Raw genomic sequence first — 20,767 nt, forward strand, 5'->3', positions numbered from 1 at the left:
TGGTGAGGGACCTTAGACCTACTTTTCTTCCAGCTGGAAAAGGAGGCCAGGAGAGAAGACGGGAGGAATCTCTGAAAGACGATTTGAGATTGATAGTAGTTTCATTGTTTTGGAATGGTTTGTGATGTTTCAGCTCATAGATGAAGTCCAGGTCAAGAAGCCTGAGGTGGAGGGGGTGTTGGCTAAGGGCCAGGAGCTGTACAAGGTCACACCTCCCAGCCGACCAGAGAAGGAGAAGTACCACAGTCTGAGTGATGATTGGAGGGCCATTCAGGGGCAGATGATAGTGCACAGAGAGAGGCTGGCCGCTCTGAGGATCCAGAAAACCACCAGTAAGGAGATGAGGGTCTGTGTGTGTGTGTGTGTGTGTGTGTGTGTGTGTGTGTGTGTGTGTGTGTGTGTGTGTGTGTGTGTGTGTGTGTGTGTGTGTGTGTGTGTGTGTGTGTGTGTGAGACCGTATGGCTACTGATTGTATCACGCTGCCCCCCTCCAGCGGAGACCCTCCAGGGAGACGCCCCAGCCCTGGCTCAGTTCAACAAGGCCTGGGCAGAGCTCTCTGATTGGCTTTCCCTGCTGGATCAGATGGTACAGACACAGAGGGTGACCGTGGCCGACCTGGACGAGATCAACCACATGATCGTCAAGACCAAGGTCAGGGGTCAACCAGTGTGTCACAGAGTGTGAGAGACTCCATTTAGCCGCTGAGACCCTGGCCTGCATTCATAAAGAGTCTCAGAGCAGGAGTGCTGATCTGGGATCAGGTTAGACTTTTAGATAATAATGAATACTAGAGAGGACCAGATCCTAGTGCTGATCTGGGATCAGTTTGGCCTTTTCGGTCATAATGAATACTAGAGAGAGGACCAGATCCTAGTGCTGATCTGGGATCAGTTTGGCCTTTTAGATCATAATGAATACTAGAGAGGACCAGATCCTAGTGCTGATCTGGGATCAGTTTGGCCTTTTCGATCATAATGAATTCTAGAGAGAGGACCAGATCCTAGTGCTGATCTGAGATCAGTTTGGCCTTTTCGATCATAATGAATACATGATTACATGGACCGGGGGGATCTGATCCTAGATCAGCACTCTTATTCTGAGACGCTTTGTGAACACAGGCACTGACCTGGCTCAAATACATGTGTAAAATACTTTTACATACTTGACATCCAGATATTCATTGAAATGTTCTGTGTCTCTGTCTTGCTGTCTGTAGGGAGCACTTGGGGACATGGAGCGACGGCGCCCCCAGCTGGAGGGTCAGCTGACTGCAGCCCAGAACCTGAAGAACAAAGCCAACAACCAGGAGACACGAGCTGCTATCACCGACCGCAGTACGCCAACCACAACCATTACTTACTACGCCATACGCCAACCACAACCGTTACTTACTACGCCATACGCCAACCACAACCATTACTTACTACGCCATTACTTACTACGCCATACGCCAACCACAACCATTACTTACTACGCCATACGCCAACCACAACCATTACTTACTACGCCATACGCCAACCACAACCATTACTTACTACGCCATACGCCAACCACAACCATTACTTACTACGCCATACGCCAACCACAACCATTACTTACTACGCCATTACTTACTACGCCATACGCCAACCACAACCATTACTTACTACGCCATACGCCAACCACAACCATTACTTACTACGCCATACGCCAACCACAACCATTACTTACTACGCCAACCACAACCATTACTTACTACGCCATACGCCAACCACAACCATTACTTACTACGCCATTACTTACTACGCCATACGCCAACCACAACCATTACTTACTACGCCATACGCCAACCACAACCATTACTTACTACGCCATTACTTACTACGCCATACGCCAACCACAACCATTACTTACTACGCCATACGCCAACCACAACCATTACTTACTACGCCATACGCCAACCACAACCATTACTTACTACGCCATTACTTACTACGCCATACGCCAACCACAACCATTACTTACTACGCCAACCACAACCATTACTTACTACGCCATACGCCAACCACAACCATTACTTACTACGCCATACGCCAACCACAACCATTACTTACTACGCCATTACTTACTACGCCATACGCCAACCACAACCATTACTTACTACGCCATACGCCAACCACAACCATTACTTACTACGCCATACGCCAACCACAACCATTACTTACTACGCCATACGCCAACCACAACCATTACTTACTACACCATTACTTACTACGCCATACGCCAACCACAACCATTACTTACTACGCCATACGCCAACCACAACCATTACTTACTACGCCATACGCCAACCACAACCATTACTTACTACGCCATACGCCAACCACAACCATTACTTACTACGCCATACGCCAACCACAACCATTACTTACTACGCCATATGCCAACCACAACCATTACTTACTACGCCATACGCCAACCACAACCATTACTTACTACGCCATACGCCAACCGCAACCATTACTTACTACGCCATACGCCAACCGCAACCATTACTTACTACGCCATACGCCAACCGCAACCATTACTTACTACGCCATACGCCAACCACAACCATTACTTACTACGCCATACGCCAACCACAACCATTACTTACTACGCCATACGCCAACCACAACCATTACTTACTACGCCATTACTTACTACGCCATACGCCAACCACAACCATTACTTACTACGCCATACGCCAACCACAACCATTACTTACTACGCCATACGCTAACCACAACCATTACTTACTACACCATTACTTACTACGCCATACGCCAACCACAACCATTACTTACTACGCCATACGCCAACCACAACCATTACTTACTACGCCATACGCCAACCACAACCATTACTACGCTTACTGACTGCAAACGGACCGCAAACGGACCGCAAACGGACCACAAACTGACCACAAACGGACCACAAACGGACTGCAAACGGACCGCAAACGGACCGCAAACGGACTGCCAACGGACCACAAACAGACCACAAACGGACCACAAACTGACTGCAAACGGACCGCAAACGGACCACAAACGGACCACCAACTGACTGCAAACGGACTGCAAACGGACCACAAACAGACCACAAACGGACCACCAACTGACCACCAACTGACCAACAACTATCACCAATGACATTGATCTGACTACAAACTGACCACAAACTGTTATTACTAAACACAAACTCATCAATGACTACATTAATAACCACAAACTATCTATCAGTATGGCCGTGTTAGAGAACATTGATTCAGCTCAGTCGCTGTGTGTGTGTGTGTGTGTGTGTGTGTGTGTGTGTGTGTGTGTGTGTGTGTGTGTGTGTGTGTGTGTGTGTGTGTGTGTGTGTGTGTGTGTGTGTGTGTGTAGTTGACAGGTTGCAGACCCACTGGGAGGAGTCACAGGGCAGACTGGCTGATAGACATCAACAGCTACAGAACATGCTGCAGGACTCCTCTGATTGGTTGGACGCCAGGAAGGAGGTGGAACCTCTCATCAAACGAGCCAATGACAAGCTGGAATCGTGGCAGGATATTTCCTACACCATGGATGCTCTGAAGAAGCAAAACACTGACCTCAAGGTTACACACACATGCACACACAAACACTCACACACACACATACGCACACTCACACACACACACACACACACATACGCACACACATATACGCATACACAAACACAAACACACACACACACACACATACGCACACACATATACGCACACACACACAAACACACACACACACACATACTCTCTCTCTCTCACTCTCACACACACACACACACACACACACACACACACACACACACACACACACACACACACACACACACACACACACACACACACACCCACTTGAGCATGTGCAGCACGGAGTGGAGATGATTCCAGAAAGGTAATATCTCTGATAAGGACTAGATGAGGAATCCTCACCACTACAGTATAACAGGATGAGACTGTAATGAGACTAGAGTGGCACAGCCTGGAATACTGAGTATTACAATATCCAACAGGGCCTGTTATAGCACTCTGCTCAGCAACGTTTCCAGGAATCATGTTACAGTCCCTGTGTTGTTATGACTCCCTCTAGTCTAGTTAGAGGAACAACTGATATGAATGTTCTGCCGTCCTGGATCTTCATTTGTTGAGTCAGGTGTTGTTGCTAGGCTACAACTTAAACTAGTTAGAGGACTTCCAATCAGAGCCGTATATTTAGAGGATCTCTGTCTCTGCTTCCTCTGGGCCACTAGAGGGTTGTTATTGTGTATTAGGGTGATGTTCTGTATCAGAGCCGTATATTTAGAGGATCTCTGTCTCTGCTTCCTCTGGGCCACTAGAGGGTTGTTATTGTGTATTAGGGTGATGTTCTGTATCAGAGCTGTATATTTAGAGGATCTCTGTCTCTGCTTCCTCTGGGCCACTAGAGGGTTGTTATTGTGTATTAGGGTGATGTTCTGTATCAGAGCCGTATATTTAGAGGATCTCTGTCTCTGCTTCCTCTGGGCCACTAGAGGGTTGTTATTGTGTATTAGGGTGATGTTCTGTATCAGAGCTGTATATTTAGAGGATCTCTGTCTCTGCTTCCTCTGGGCCACTAGAGGGTTGTTATTGTGTATTAGGGTGATGTTCTGTATCAGAGCCGTATATTTAGAGGATCTCTGTCTCTGCTTCCTCTGGGCCACTAGAGGGTTGTTATTGTGTATTAGGGTGATGTTCTGTATCAGAGCTGTATATTTAGAGGATCTCTGTCTCTGCTTCCTCTGGGCCACTAGAGGGTTGTTATTGTGTATTAGGGTGATGTTCTGTATCAGAGCTGTATATTTAGAGGATCTCTGTCTCTGCTTCCTCTGGGCCACTAGAGGGTTGTTATTGTGTATTAGGGTGATGTTCTGTATCAGAGCCGTATATTTAGAGGATCTCTGTCTCTGCTTCCTCTGGGCCACTAGAGGGTTGTTATTGTGTATTAGGGTGATGTTCTGTATCAGAGCTGTATATTTAGAGGATCTCTGTCTCTGCTTCCTCTGGGCCACTAGAGGGTTGTTATTGTGTATTAGGGTGATGTTCTGTATCAGAGCCGTATATTTAGAGGATCTCTGTCTCTGCTTCCTCTGGGCCACTAGAGGGTTGTTATTGTGTATTAGGGTGATGTTCTGTATCAGAGCTGTATATTTAGAGGATCTCTGTCTCTGCTTCCTCTGGGCCACTAGAGGGTTGTTATTGTGTATTAGGGTGATGTTCTGTATCAGAGCCGTATATTTAGAGGATCTCTGTCTCTGCTTCCTCTGGGCCACTAGAGGGTTGTTATTGTGTATTAGGGTGATGTTCTGTATCAGAGCCGTATATTTAGAGGATCTCTGTCTCTGCTTCCTCTGGGCCACTAGAGGGTTGTTATTGTGTATTAGGGTGATGTTCTGTATCAGAGCCGTATATTTAGAGGATCTCTGTCTCTGCTTCCTCTGGGCCACTAGAGGGTTGTTATTGTGTATTAGGGTGATGTTCTGTATCAGAGCCGTATATTTAGAGGATCTCTGTCTCTGCTTCCTCTGGGCCACTAGAGGGTTGTTATTGTGTGATGGGTGATGTTCTGTATCAGAGCCGTATATTTAGAGGATCTCTGTCTCTGCTTCCTCTGGGCCACTAGAGGGTTGTTATTGTGTATTAGGGTGATGTTCTGTATCGTTATTTTATGTCTTTATCTATAACTGTTTTCTGTGGCCTCAACAGCTGTTTGTGAAGGAGCTGCACCAGTGGCAGGGTCAGGTGGACGTGACCAATGACCTGGCAGGGAAGCTGTTAACCCTTTACACCACCGACCACACACACAAGGTCACACAGATGACCGACGCCATGAACGTTACCTGGGAGCACATCAACAAACGGTGAGTCAGTCTGTTATTCTGTCAGTCAGTTAGTCAACCAGTCAGTCAATTATTTAGTCAGTCAGTCAGTTATTCAGTTAGTCAGTCAGCCTGTCAGTCAGTCAGTTATTTAGTTAGTCAGACAGTCAGTCAACCTGTCAGTTGGTCAGTTAGTTGGTCAGTCTGTCAGCCAGTCAGTTAGTCAACCAGCCAGTTAGTCAGTCTGCTAATCTGTCAGTTTGTCAGTTAGACAGTCGGTAATTTAGTCAGTCAGTCTGGTATTCTGTCAGTCAATTAGTCAACCAGTCAACCAGTCAGTCAGTTAGTCAACCAGTCAGTTAGTCTGTCGGTCAGTCGGTCTGGTATTCTGTCAGTCAGTTATTCAGTCAGGCATTCAGTCAGTTAGTCAACCAGTCAGTCAGTCAGTCAGTCAGTCAGTCAGTCAGTCAGTCTGTCAGTCTGTCAGTCTGTCTGTCTGTCTGTCTGTCTGTCTGTCTGTCTGTCTGTCTGTCTGTCTGTCTGTCTGTCTGTCTGTCTGTCTGTCAATCAGTCAGTTAGTCAGTCAGTCAGTTAGTAAGTCAGTCAGTCAGTTAGTCAACCAGTCAGTCAGTTAGTCAGTCAGTCAGTAGGTTAGTCAACCAGTCAGTCAGTTAGGTAGTCAGTCAGTCATTTGGTTAATCAGTCAACCAGTCAGTTAGTTAGTCAGTCAGTCAGTCAGTTAATCAGTCAGTCAGTTAATCAGTCAGTTAGTCAGTCAGTTAATCAGTCAACCAGTCAGTCAGTTAATCAGTCAACCAGTCAGTCAATCAGTTAGTTAGTCAGTCAGTCAGTCAGTCAGTTAGGTAGTCAGTCATTCAGTTAATCAGTCAACCAGTCAATCAGTTAATCAGTCAACCAGTCAGTCAGTCAGTTAATCCGTCAATTAATCAGTCAGTCAGTTAGTCAACCAGTCAGTCAGTCAGTTAGGTAGTCAGTCATTCCATTAATCAGTCAGTCAGTCAGTCAGTCAGTCAGCATCAGTCCCACATGCTCCTGAAAGCACTTCATCATGCTGTCTCTCAGTACACCTGAACACACACACACAATGCACAGTACATCTGAATGCACGCACACACATTGACCTTCACTGTTAGTTCTACTAACAGGCCACATCATAACACTGATGTATGACCCCAGTTTGCCCTCTGAACTTGTGACCTGTGTGTGTGTGTAGCGGTGCTAACAACAGTTTCTGTATGTGTTCATATTTCTGGATGTAGTGTCGGGGACCGTGAGGCGGCTCTGTCAGCTGCTCTGAGGCTGCTGCAGCAGTTCTACCTGGATCTGAAGGAGTTCCTTAACTGGCTGACGGAGGCAGAGACCACCTGTAACGTCCTTCTGGACGCGTCACACAAGGAGAGGCTACTGGAAGACCCTGAGGCTGTACGACACCTGCTGGGGCAGTTCCAGGTACTCACACTCAGTTCCTACTGTAGAGTCAGTCACCTGCTGGGGCAATTCCAAGTACTCACACTCAGTTCATACTGTAGAGTCAGACACCTGCTGGGGAAGTTCCAGGTACTCACACTCAGTTCATACTGTAGAGTCAGTCACCTGCTGGGGCAGTTCCAGGTATTCACACTCAGTTCATACTGTAGAGTCCGACACCTGCTGGAGCAGCTCCAGGCACTCACACTCAGTTCATACTGTAGAGTCAGACACCTGCTGGGGCAGTTCCAGGTACTCACACTCAGTTCATACTGTAGAGTCAGTCACCTGCTGGGGCAGTTCCAGGTACTCACACTCAGTTCATACTGTAGAGTCAGACACCTGCTGGGGAAGTTCCAGGTACTCACACTCAGTTCATATTGTAGAGTCAGTCACCTGCTGGGGCAGTTCCAGGTACTCACACTCAGTTCATACTGTAGAGTCAGTTACCTACTGGGGCAGTTCCAGGTACTCACACTCAGTTCATACTGTAGAGTCAGTCACCTGCTGGGGCAGTTCCAGGTACTCACACTCAGTTCCAGTTACTCACACTCAGTTCATACTGTAGAGTCAGTCACCTGCTGGGGCAGTTCCAGGTACTCACACTCAGTTCATACTGTAGAGTCAGTCACCTGCTGGGGCAGTTCCAGGTACTCACACTCAGTTCCAGTTACTCACACTCAGTTCATACTGTAGTCAGTCACCTGCTGGGGCAGTTCCAGGTACTCACACTCAGTTCATACTATAGAGTCAGTCACCTGCTGGGGCAGTTCCAGGTACTCACACTCAGTTCATACTGTAGAGTCAGTCACCTGCTGGGGCAGTTCCAGGAATTCACACTCAGTTCATACTGTAGAGTCAGTCACCTGCTGGGGCAGTTCCAGGTACTCACACTCAGTTCCAGGTACTCACACTCAGTTCATACTGTAGAGTCAGTCACCTGCTGGGGCAATTCCAAGTACTCACACTCAGTTCATACTGTAGTTTCAGACACCTGCTGGGGCAGTTCCAGGTACTCACACTCAGTTCATACTGTAGAGTCAGTCACCTGCTGAGGCAGTTCCAGGTACTCACACTCAGTTCCAGTTACTCACACTCAGTTCATACTGTAGAGTCAGACACCTGCTGGAGCAGTTCCAGGTACTCACACTCAGTTCATACTGTAGAGTCAGACACCTGCTGGAGCAGCTCCAGGCACTCACACTCAGTTCATACTGTAGAGTCAGTCACCTGCTGGGGAAGTTCCAGGTACTCACACTCAGTTCATACTGTAGAGTCAGTCACCTGCTGGGGCAGTTCCAGGTACTCACACTCAGTTCATACTGTAGAGTCAGACACCTGCTGGGGAAGTTCCAGGTACTCACACTCAGTTCATACTGTAGAGTCAGTCACCTGCTGGGGCAGTTCCAGGTACTCACACTCAGTTCATACTGTAGAGTCAGACACCTGCTGGGGAAGTTCCAGGTACTCACACTCAGTTCATACTGTAGAGTCAGTCACCTGCTGGGGCAGTTCCAGGTACTCACACTCAGTTCATACTGTAGAGTCAGACACCTGCTGGAGCAGCTCCAGGCACTCACACTCAGTTCATACTGTAGAGTCAGACACCTGCTGGGGCAGTTCCAGGTACTCACACTCAGTTCATACTGTAGAGTCAGTCACCTGCTGGGGAAGTTCCAGGTACTCGCACTCAGTTCATACTGTAGAGTCAGACACCTGCTGGGGAAGTTCCAGGTACTCACACTCAGTTCATACTGTAGAGTCAGTCACCTGCTGGGGCAGTTCCAGGTACTCACACTCAGTTCATACTGTAGAGTCAGTCACCTGCTGGGGCAGTTCCAGGTACTCACACTCAGTTCATACTGTAGAGTCAGTCACCTGCTGAGGCAGTTCCAGGTACTCACACTCAGTTCCAGTTACTTACACTCAGTTCATACTGTAGAGTCAGACACCTGCTGGGGCAGTTCCAGGTACTCACACTCAGTTCATACTGTAGAGTCAGTCACCTGCTGGGGCAGTTCCAGGTACTCACACTCAGTTCATACTGTAGAGTCAGACACCTGCTGGGGAAGTTCCAGGTACTCACACTCAGTTCATACTGTAGAGTCAGTCACCTGCTGGGGCAGTTCCAGGTACTCACACTCAGTTCATACTGTAGAGTCAGTCACCTGCTGGGGCAGTTCCAGGTACTCACACTCAGTTCCAGGTACTCACACTCAGTTCATACTGTAGAGTCAGTCACCTGCTGGGGCAGTTCCAGGTACTCACACTCAGTTCATACTGTAGAGTCAGTCACCTGCTGGGGCAGTTCCAGGTACTCACACTCAGTTCATACTGTAGTCAGTCACCTGCTGGGGCAGTTCCAGGTACTCACACTCAGTTCCAGGTACTCACACTCAGTTCATACTGTAGAGTCAGACACCTGCTGGGGCAGTTCCAGGTACTCACACCCACAAACTGTTGATACTGTAGAGTGAATTCAGAGTCAGTTCATAGAGTCAACTCATAGAATCAACTCATAGTGTCAGTTCAGAATCAGTTCATAGACTTAGTTAAGAGTCATTTCATAGACTCAATTCAACAGAGTCAAATTGTTGAGTCATCTTTCAGTTCAGTCAGCTCAGCTTGAGTGGCATTAGTGTGAAGTGTCTCAGGGTGGCGAGGTGTCAGTACAGTACAGTATGTGCAGGGTTTGTGATGTGTTCTAGAAAGCAGCCAGCAGTCTGACCCAGTCTCTTGTCCTCAGTACCTTCCCCTGCCTGCCATGTGTGCCCCTCAATACCCCGGCTGGTATGACAGGAATGTTGGGCCTGGCTGGGGGGACGAGACAAGGTCCAGACTCCAAGGAGCGGACAAAGACAGGATCCCCCCCCTCCAACTCACTGTATTGTGGGTTGTGAAGAGAAGGGCCTGTTCTGAGTTTGGAAAGGGAACATTTCTGACCCTCTGTGCAGCAGTAGTCGCCCACTTTCTCCACTCTCTCCCCCAGTGAACAACAGTCGCTGTGTGTCGGACATCAACCAGCCTTCTGTACCTCATTCTATTGGGTCTCTCCCTCTTCCTCACACACATGCACACGAGCAGACACACACAAACACACACACACACACACACACACACACACACACACACACACACACACACACACACACACTCACATAGGCATAGGGCTCATTGTAGCTCACAGACAAACACAGAAAGCATCTACGCTTGATTGGGTTTGACGACAGAAGACATGTTTTCTTAGTTGTGGGAAGCGTTGCCTTAAGTGGATAATATGCTGCGCAGGAAAATCTACCATGTACAGGTTAGAGATTACAATTTACTGGTCACTGGGAAGGCTTTCTGTCCAGTACTGAACGGGTCTATGTATTCTTCTGACTTGTACTGTTCGTATGTCTCAGAGTTGGAGAAAGACAGTTACTTCAGACGTAGTACTCACTTGAATGAACCACGGTCAGAAATGGTCAATTTAATACAGTAGGCTTTGTTGTTGCTGTACACTGAGTGGACAAAACATTAAGAACACCTGCTCTTTCCATGACATAGACTGACCAGGTGAAAGCTATGATCCCTTATTGGTGTCACTTGTTAAATCCACTTCAATCAGTGTAGATGAAGGGGAGGAGACAGGTTAAAGAAGGATTTTAAGCCATGAGACCATTGAGACATGGATTGTGTATGTGTGCCATTCAGAGGGTGAATGAGCAAGACAAAAGATTTAAGTGACTTTGAATGGGGTATGATAGTAGGTGCCAGCCATACCGGTTAGAGTGTGTCAAGAACTGCAACGCTGCTGGGTTTTTCACGCTCAACAGTTTCCCGTGTGTATCAAGAATGGTCCACCACCCGAAGGACATCCAGCCAACTTGACACAACTGTGGGAAGTATAGGAGTCAATATGGGCCAGCCTCCCCGTGGAACGCTTTCACCTTGTAGAGTCCCCGCCCCTGTTCTTTTTCATTTTTTTTGACCTATTTTTTTTTCTCCCCGATTTCGTTGAATCCAATTGGTAGTTACAGTCTTGTCTCATCGCTGCAACTCCCGTACGGACTCGGGAGAGGTGAAGGTTGAGAGCCGTGCGTCCTCTGAAACACAACCAAGCTGCACTGCTTCTTGACACAATGCCCACTTAACCCAGAAGCCAGCCGCACCAATGTGTTGGTGGAAACACCGTACACCTGGCGACCGTGTCAGCGTGCAAGCGCCCGGCCTGCCACAGGAGTCGCTAGAGCGCGATGAGACAAGGACATCCCTTCCAGCCAAGCCCTCCCCTAACCCGGACGACGCTGGGCCAATTGTGCGCCGCCCCATGGGTCTCCCGGTCGCGGCTGGCTGCGACAGAGCCTGGACTCGAACCAGGATCTCTAGTGGCACAGCTAGCACTGCCTTAGACCACTGCGTCACTCTTGAGGCCTGAATCGAGGCTGTTCTTAATGTTTTGTACACTCAGTGTATATTTACAGCCAATTACATTTAAATTGAAATAACTTAATGTTTTCCTGTGAGGAAACTTGTTGTGTGGTTTTGGTATGTGCATTAAGTCAATAAGGCACATCGGGTTGCTAAGGAGATTCTATGAATGGTTGTTATGTAGTCTTCTATTCTGTGACGTCATTCTGCCCTCTCTGAGATCAAACCTCACAGCCACATGACTCTTAGACCTGTATTATCTGATGATGACAGTCAGGGGAAAGGAATGGACTAATTAGGATCATTAGAGAACATTAGATTGAGAGTACACTCTTACAAAAAAGGTTACAAAAGGGTTCTTCAGGTGTCCCCATAGGAGAACCCTTTTTGGTTCCAGGTAGAACCATTTTGTCACGGAATTCTAGGACCAGTGGAGATGCGGAATCAGGCGCAGGAGACAGAGGCCCGGAGCAACAGTGTTTTAATGCCACGGTAAACAAAACACAATAGCCGAAAGGCACAGGGCGCTTAAATAAGTCCGCCAGGAAAACACATTCCCAAAAGAAAACACGAAGAAAAGTGCACGGGGCGCAGCCCGGCAATAACTCGTACACAGGCCAGCGAAACAGGCCACACACACAACTGTCCTGAGTGGACAATAAACAATCCCGCACGAAAATACACACTAAATAACCCCCCACTAATGACAGACACGAAACAGGTGCGGGATAGACAGACAAAACCAAAAGACACAGAAACAACGATCGGTGGCAGCTAATAGGCCGGCGACGACGACCGCCGAGCGCCGCCCGACCGAGGAGGGGCGCCATCCTCAGTGGATACTGTGACACATTTTGGTTCCATGTAGAACCCTTTCCACGGAGGGTTCTACCTGGAACCAAAAGGGTTCTTCAAAGGGTACTCCTATGGGGACAGCCGAAGAACCCTTTTAGGTTCTAGATTGCACCTTTTTCTCTAAGAGTGTATGGTGAAGTGGGAAGCTTTGGTTGGACATTCACCATCATAATATGTATGTACCCAGCTAGTGGAGAATGTACTCAGGTAATACCTGGAAAACCTGTCTCTTTTACCTGCTGGACATTGATGACAATAATGACAAAGACTAATGGATTCATTAGGATCATTCTAGAATATTAGGCTGAGAGAGTGGCTGCTCTGTTTGGACATATCCGTCATTATTATAATATATAGATATTAATCTAATGGTTCCTTCTATAGGAGGACTTATCTATCATTATTATAATATATAGATATTAATCTAATGGTTCCTTCTATAGGAGGACATATCTATCATTATTATAATATATAGATATTAATTTAAATGGTTCCTAGGCTTTAATAGGAGTAATAAAACATTAACTATTGGTCAAAAAGCATTGAAATCATTCAGAGAGAGGCATATACCACAGAACATTCTAATTATTTAGATACCAACTAATGATTGGACGTGTGTGTGTGTGTGTGTGTGTGTGTGTGTGTGTGTGTGTGTGTGTGTGTGTGTGTGTGTGTGCGTGCGTGCGTGCGTGCGTGCGTGCGTGCGTGCGTGCGTGCGTGCGTGCGTGCGTGCGTGCGTGCGTGTGTGTGTGTGCATGCTGGGTGTGTGTGTGTGTGAGTGTAGGACCTTCAGGGGGAGATAGATGGCCACACAGAACTGTACCACTCTCTAGATGAGAATGGTCAGCGTATCGTGACCTCTCTGACCGGCTCAGACGATGCCGTACTCCTACAGAGCCGACTGGACAACATGGGCCAGCGCTGGGACGAGCTCCGCAGCAAAACCATGAGTATGAGGTAGACACCATGCCTGCCTTCATCTGTTCATTCATGGTGACAAAAGGGTGCAGGTTTTCGCTCCATCCCTGTTGTTAAACACCTGATTCAGATAATCAAGGTCCGGGATGAGCACCTAATTACTACAATCAGGTGTGTTAGACTGAGTAGGGTTGGAGCAAACGCCTGCAGGACCTTTCTTCACCAGGAGGGAGGATTGAGCTGCCCTGGTCAACAGTCCAGTTTAGATAGTAATATCTTTGATCCAGTCTAGTTTAGATAGGAATATCTATGATCCAGTCCAGTTTAGATAGGAATATCTACGATCCAGTCCAGTTTAGATAGGAATATCTTTGATCCAGTCTAGTTTAGATAGGAATATCTATGATCCAGTCCAGTTTAGATAGGAATATCTATGATCCAGTCCAGTTTAGATAGGAATATCTATGATCCAGTCCAGTTTAGATAGGAATATCTACGATCCAGTCCAGTTTAGATAGGAATATCTACGATCCAGTCCAGTTTAGATAGGAATATCTATGATCCAGTCTAGTTTAGATAGGAATATCTACGATCCAGTCTAGTTTAGATAGGAATATCTATGATCCAGTCCAGTTTAGATAGGAACATCTATGATCCAGTCTAGTTTAGATAGGAATATCTATAATTCAGTCTTGTTTAGATAGGAATATCTATGATCCAGTCATATATCTATGCTTCTATGTGTATGTTGTAGATCTCACCTGGAAGGGGAAATGGCTCCATGGAAGCGGATACACATGACCCTTCAGGAGCTGATTGCCTGGCTGCAGATGAAGACTGACCTGCTGGAGCAGGAACCACCAGTAGGGGGCGACGTCCCTGCTGTGCAACAACAGCTGGACACACACAGGGTGAGAGCGGAAGACTGGCTGGATGCTTGGTTAGCTGGTTGGGTGGTTGGGTGGGTGGGTGGTTGGTTGGGTGATTCACTAGTTGGTTGGTTCATAGATTCATTGATGCGTCAGAAATCATAAGCAGATGTTATGGGTTTATAACTGGTTTATATCTGGTTTATATCTGGTTTATTACTGGTTTATAACTGGTTTATATCTGGTTTATAACTAGTTTATATATGTTATAGCTGGTTTATAGCTGGTTTATAGCTGGTTTATAGCTGGTTTATAACTGGTTTATAACTGGTTTATAGCTGGTTTATAACAGCATAAGTTGTTCAGTGAGCAGAGCAGATTAGCCACACTGCAAGTTCACTGCATTATGGAGATGTTAGGAATACACAATATTGGAATGTTTTTGGAATGTATCATCATACTCCTAATGAGGACATCATGCATCATTAAGAACTGATGACAATCACTGCAACATCATTAAGAACTGATGACAATCACTGCAACATCATTAAGAACTGATGACAATCACTGCAACATCATTAAGAACTGATGACAGTACTCTGCAACATCATTAAGAACTGATGACAATCACTGCAACATCATTAAGAACTGATGACAGTCACTGCAACATCATTAAGAACTGATGACAGTACTCTGCAACATCATTAAGAACTGATGACAATCACTGCAACATCATTAAGAACTGATGACAATCACTGCAACATCATTAAGAACTGATGACAATCACTGCAACATCATTAAGAACTGATGACAGTACTCTGCAACATCATTAAGAACTGATGACAATCACTGCAACATCATTAAGAACTGATGACAGTATTCTGCAACATCATTAAGAACTGATGACAGTATTCTGTAACATCATTAAGAACTGATGACAGTATTCTGTAACATCATTAAGAACTGATGACAGTATTCTGTAACATCATTAAGAATGGATGACAGTACTCTGCAACATCATTAAGAACTGATGACAGTACTCTGCAACACCATTAAGAACTGATGACAGTATTCTGTAACATCATTAAGAACTGATGACAGTATTCTGTAACATCATTAAGAACTGATGACAGTATTCTGTAACATCATTAAGAATTGATGACAGTATTCTGTAACATCATTAAGAACTGATGACAGTACCCTGTAACATCATTAAGAACTGATGACAGTGCTCTGTAACATCATTAAGCACTGATGACAGTATTCTGTAACATCATTAAGCACTGATGACAGTATTCTGTAACACCATTAAGAACTGATGACAGTATTCTGTAACATCATTAAGAACTGATGACAGTATTCTGTAACATCATTAAGAATTGATGACAGTATTCTGTAACATCATTAAGAACTGATGACAGTACCCTGTAACACCATTAAGATCTGATGACAGTACTCTGTAACATCATTAAGAACTGATGACAATCACTGCAACATCATTAAGATCTGATGACAGTATTCTGTAACATCATTAAGCACTGATGACAGTATTCTGCAACATCATTAACAACTGATGACAGTATTCTGTAACATCATTAACAACTGATGACAGTATTCTGCAACATCATTAACAACTGATGACAGTACTCTGCAACACCATTAAGAACTGATGACAGTATTCTGTAACATCATTAAGAACTGATGACAGTACTCTGTAACATCATTAAGAACTGATGACAGTACTCTGTAACATCATTAAGAACTGATGACAGTACCCTGTAACATCATTAAGATCTGATGACAGTATTCTGTAACATCATTAAGAACTGATGACAGTACCCTGTAACATCATTAAGAACTGATGACAGTACTCTGTAACATCATTAAGAACTGATGACAGTATTCTGTAACATCATTAAGAACTGATGACAGTATTCTGTAACATCATTAAGAACTGATGACAGTATTCTGTAACATCATTAAGAACTGATGACAGTATTCTGTAACATCATTAAGAACTGATGACAGTACCCTGTAACATCATTAAGAACTAATGACAGTACTCTGTAACATCATTAAGAACTGATGACAGTATTCTGTAACATCATTAAGAACTGATGACAGTACCCTGTAACATCATTAAGAACTGATGACAGTATTCTGTAACATCATTAAGAACTGATGACAGTACCCTGTAACATCATTAAGAACTGATGACAGTACTCTGTAACATCATTAAGAACTGATGACAGTACCCTATAACATCATTAAGAACTGATGAGAGTACCCTGTAACATCATTAAGAACTGAATGTAAAGAATGAATGAGATGTCCATCTAGTCTGCAGCCAGGTCTGCTGAGTATGTGGTCCGTCCTATTATAGTGACTAATATAGTGACTAACATAGTGATATACTCTTGTTGACTGGGCTTTCTTTCATGTGTTGTTGTGATGCTGGCGTTGTCATGGAGCCTGTGCTTCACGCAGTGTGTGTGTGTGTGTGTGTGTGTGCGTGCGTGCGTGTGTGTGTGTACGTGCGTGTGTGTGTGTGTGTGTGTGTGTTTTTGCACTAATTCTATGCAGATATACTGGACTCTACACACACAGTTTGTATGTGAAGCTAGTAGCTGTGGTCCTAGCTATACACACACACACACACACACACACACACACACACACACACACACACACACACACACACACACACACACACACACACACACACACACACACACACACACACACATACTGTAACATGGACACAGACACATACTGCATGTTATTGTTATTCGTCATTTCCTGTATATTTATTCCTCATCACTATTTGTATTTTGTATCTTTATCTTTAACTCTGCATTGTTGGAAAGGACCCGTAAGTAAGACTCTTCGCTGTTAGTCTACTGTTCTTACGAAACATGTGACAGATAACATTTGATTTGATTTTGTGTGTGTGTGTTACAGAGCTTCAGGAGAGATCTGAGGGCCAAGGGCCCGGTGGTTAACGGGGCTCTGGACCAGGCTCAGATCTTCCTGTCTGAGCTGCCTGCTGAGAGGGAGCCACAGCCTGTCCAGAGAGGTGAGTGGGACACACTGTTAGCCCGCTGAACTAAAGCCTAGGTAGTAATTCATGGACTTAACTCGAGTCTAATGCAAGGTTACTCATCACACAGTGATAAACACAAACAGATACACTCATCATGCTAACGGACACCAACACTCATTTTTACCTGCTTATAATACACCTGCGTATGCACATTAATGCTCATGTAACTGACAAGATACAGTGCCGATGAAAACGTATTTGCACCCTTTCTAATTTTCTCTACTTTTGCATATTGTTGATATTGAATGTTATCAGATCTTTAACCAAAACCTGATCTTTAACCAGAACCTGAGTTTACAAATAACACAAAACACCCAATGCCCCTGTGTGAAAAAGTAATTGTCCTTTTACACTCAATAACTGGTTGTGTCACCTTTATCTGCAATGACTGGAAGCAAACACTTCCTGTAGATGTTGATCAGTCTCACACATCGCTATGGGGATGCTTTTCTGCCTCATGACCTGGACAACTTGCCTTAATAGAAGGAACTGTGAATTCTGTTCTGTATCAGAAAATTCTCCAGGAGAATGTCAGGCCATCCGTCTGTGAGCTGAAGCTGAAGCACAGCTGGGTCATGCAGAAAGACAATGATCCAAAACACACAATCAAGTCTACATGAAAATGACTAAAAAACAACAAATTTGAAGTTTTGGAATGGCCTAGTCAAAGTACAGACCTAATCCCAATTGAGATGTTGTGGCAGGACTTGAAATGAGCTGTTCATGCTTGAAAACCCATACATGTAGCTGAGTTACAGCAGCTCTGCATGCAAGAGTGGACCAAAATTCCTCCACAGCGATGTGTGAGACTGATCAACAACTACAGGAAGAATGTGCTTCCAGTCATTGCAGATAAAGGTGACACAACCAGTTATTGAGTGTAAAGGGGCAATTACTTTTTCACACAGGGGGCATTAAGTGTTGCATAAAATTGTTTATGAAAGAAATTAATGAATTGTTGTGTTATTTGTTCACTCAGGTTCCCTTTATCTAATATCAGGTTTTGGTTGAAGATCTGATAACATTCAATATCAACAATGTGCAAAAATAGAGAAAATCCGAGATGGGGCAAATACATTTTCACAGCACTGTATCTCAGTTGACTGACATGTTTCCTGAGTGTGCAGAACTGTACTGTCCATTATCTGATTATGACTAAGTTCATAACATCAGCTGACTTGACAGCCAGTTCAGGCTCTGTAATTGGCTCACGGGGTTCTGTTTATAAAACAGAGGAACAGTAAGCCAATGGGTTTTATTCCACTACTATTTTGGTGGTCTAAGATCTGCATTTTCCAATAAAAGGTGTAGAAATGAGAAGACACCACGCCCTGCAGTTTCAGTTGTGTTCCTTACTAAACAGCCTGCTCCCGTTTGTTCCCTAACATGCTGAGTGTGACCTCTTTACCATAGCAACTGCCTGGCAACCCGTAGTGAGGGAAACTCTTGAACTCTTGCTGCTTATTCAATTCAATGGGCTCCAATGTGTTTTCCTCAGGTGTGGGATTATTTTTTGCTAAACCATGAGCCCTATGGTCTAAGTCATGTTTGAGCCTATATGTGATGAGGTTGGAAAGGATTTAGGGCTGATCAAGAAAGTAAAGCAACCAAATAACTTTCAAAGAGTAATAATCCCGAGTTTGAATTTCAATCTTATAAGTAGTTTATAATCTTAGTATAAATTAGGATTGTTGTGTCAATCCAATAACTCCTTCATTTCTATTAAACCTGATCATTCCCTGACGGGACACAAAATTAATCAAACCATTTCTTTCTGTCCTGTCAGACATCAGTCCAGAGGAGCGTGCCCAGAACGTGGGGCGTGTCCTGCGAAAGGAGGCGGAGGATGTGGCGTCCGGGTGGGAGGGGCTTAACGAGGAGGCTGCTGATTGGCAGAGGAGGCTGGAGCTGGCTTTGGATAGGCTGTTGGAGCTTCAGAAGGCCCAGGACCAGCTGGAGCTGAGGCTGAGCCAAGCTGAGATGGTGAAGGAGGCCTGGGAGCCTGTAGGAGACCTGCTCATAGACTCCCTACCTGAACACATCGACAGGGTCAAGGTGAGAGACACACACACACATGCACCATAACTTAACAGATAGAGAGAGTCAAGGTGAGATTGGATACAGATGATTTTATTCTTTATTTTTCATTTGGGTCCCATTAGCTGATTCCTTAAAGGGATACTTTGGGATTTTGGCAATGAGGCCCTTTATCTACTTCACTAGGAAGTTAGAGGTAGTTTCGCGATCCAATGCTAATTAGAATTAGCACAATGACTGGAAGTCTATGGGTATCTGCTAGCATGCAAGCAGATACCCATAGGCTTCCAGTCATTGCGCTAACGCTAGTTACAATTGCGCTAGTGCTACTTAGCAACTTCCTTCAAACTGCACGCAGAGACGCAACTGACTCTGGCAAAGTACTGTAGATAAAGGACCTCATTGCCAAAATCCCCAAGTATCTCTTTAAAGACCACTAGTCTTCCTGAGGTCAAATGTACACATCTCTCTAGCTGATGTCTTAGTGACCACTAGTCTTCCTGAGGTCAAATGTACACATCTCTCTAGCTGATGTCTTAGTGACCACTAGTCTTCCTGAGGTCAAATGTACACATCTCTCTAGCTGATGTCTTAGTGACCACTAGTCTTCCTGAGGTCAAATGTACACATCTCTCTAGCTGATGTCTTAGTGACCACTAGTCTTCCTGAGGTCAAATGTACACATCTCTCTAGCTGATGTCTTAGTGACCACTAGTCTTCCTGAGGTCAAATGTACACATCTCTCTAGCTGATGTCTTAGTGACCACTAGTCTTCCTGAGGTCAAATGTACACATCTCTCTAGCTGATGTCTTAGTGACCACTAGTCTTCCTGAGGTCAAATGTACACATCTCTTTAGCTGATGTCTTAGTGACCACTAGTCTTCCTGAGGTCAAATGTACACGTCTCTCTAGCTGATGAAAGTGTATAAGGGGTACAGTGTGTGTTCTCTAGGGAGTGTATGAAGGTACAGTAATTGGTCCGCCACTCTATCTTCAGTGTGTGTGTGTGTGTGTGTGTGTGTGTGTGTGTGTGTGTGTGTGTGTGTGTGTGTGTGTGTGTGTGTGTGTGTGTGTGTGTGGCACAGCCAGAAGATGACTGGCCACCCCTCATAGCCTGGTTCCTCTCTAGGTTTCTTCCTAGGTTTTGGCCTTTCTAGGGAGTTTTTCCTAGCCACCGTGCTTCTACACCTGCATTGCTTGCTGTTTGGG

At 45.2% G+C, this 20,767-nt stretch overlaps 1 protein-coding gene across 15 annotated transcripts in view; it reads left to right on the plus strand.

Annotated features, from left to right (window-relative positions):
* Nucleotides 1-20,767, plus strand: part of LOC106592409 (dystrophin) — a 395,558-nt gene that overhangs the window by 317,284 nt on the left and 57,507 nt on the right. For 12 of the 15 annotated variants that reach the window (XM_045699454.1, XM_045699451.1, XM_045699449.1 and 9 more), the window contains 10 exons: nucleotides 134-332; nucleotides 494-651; nucleotides 1,217-1,334; nucleotides 3,402-3,613; nucleotides 5,762-5,916; nucleotides 7,155-7,344; nucleotides 13,415-13,587; nucleotides 14,303-14,459; nucleotides 17,379-17,493; nucleotides 19,307-19,575. In XM_045699454.1, the coding sequence (XP_045555410.1) occupies nucleotides 134-332; nucleotides 494-651; nucleotides 1,217-1,334; nucleotides 3,402-3,613; nucleotides 5,762-5,916; nucleotides 7,155-7,344; nucleotides 13,415-13,587; nucleotides 14,303-14,459; nucleotides 17,379-17,493; nucleotides 19,307-19,575 (1,746 nt within the window). Of the gene's footprint in view, nucleotides 1-133; nucleotides 333-493; nucleotides 652-1,216; nucleotides 1,335-3,401; nucleotides 3,614-5,761; nucleotides 5,917-7,154; nucleotides 7,345-9,560; nucleotides 9,803-10,564; nucleotides 10,670-13,414; nucleotides 13,588-14,302; nucleotides 14,460-17,378; nucleotides 17,494-19,306; nucleotides 19,576-20,767 lie in introns of those variants that run through there. The other 3 variants (XM_045699460.1, XM_045699463.1, XM_045699461.1) reach the window with 2 other exon arrangements.

This window comes from Salmo salar, chromosome ssa17 (assembly GCF_905237065.1).
Source record: "Salmo salar chromosome ssa17, Ssal_v3.1, whole genome shotgun sequence".
Lineage (NCBI taxonomy): Eukaryota > Metazoa > Chordata > Actinopteri > Salmoniformes > Salmonidae > Salmo > Salmo salar.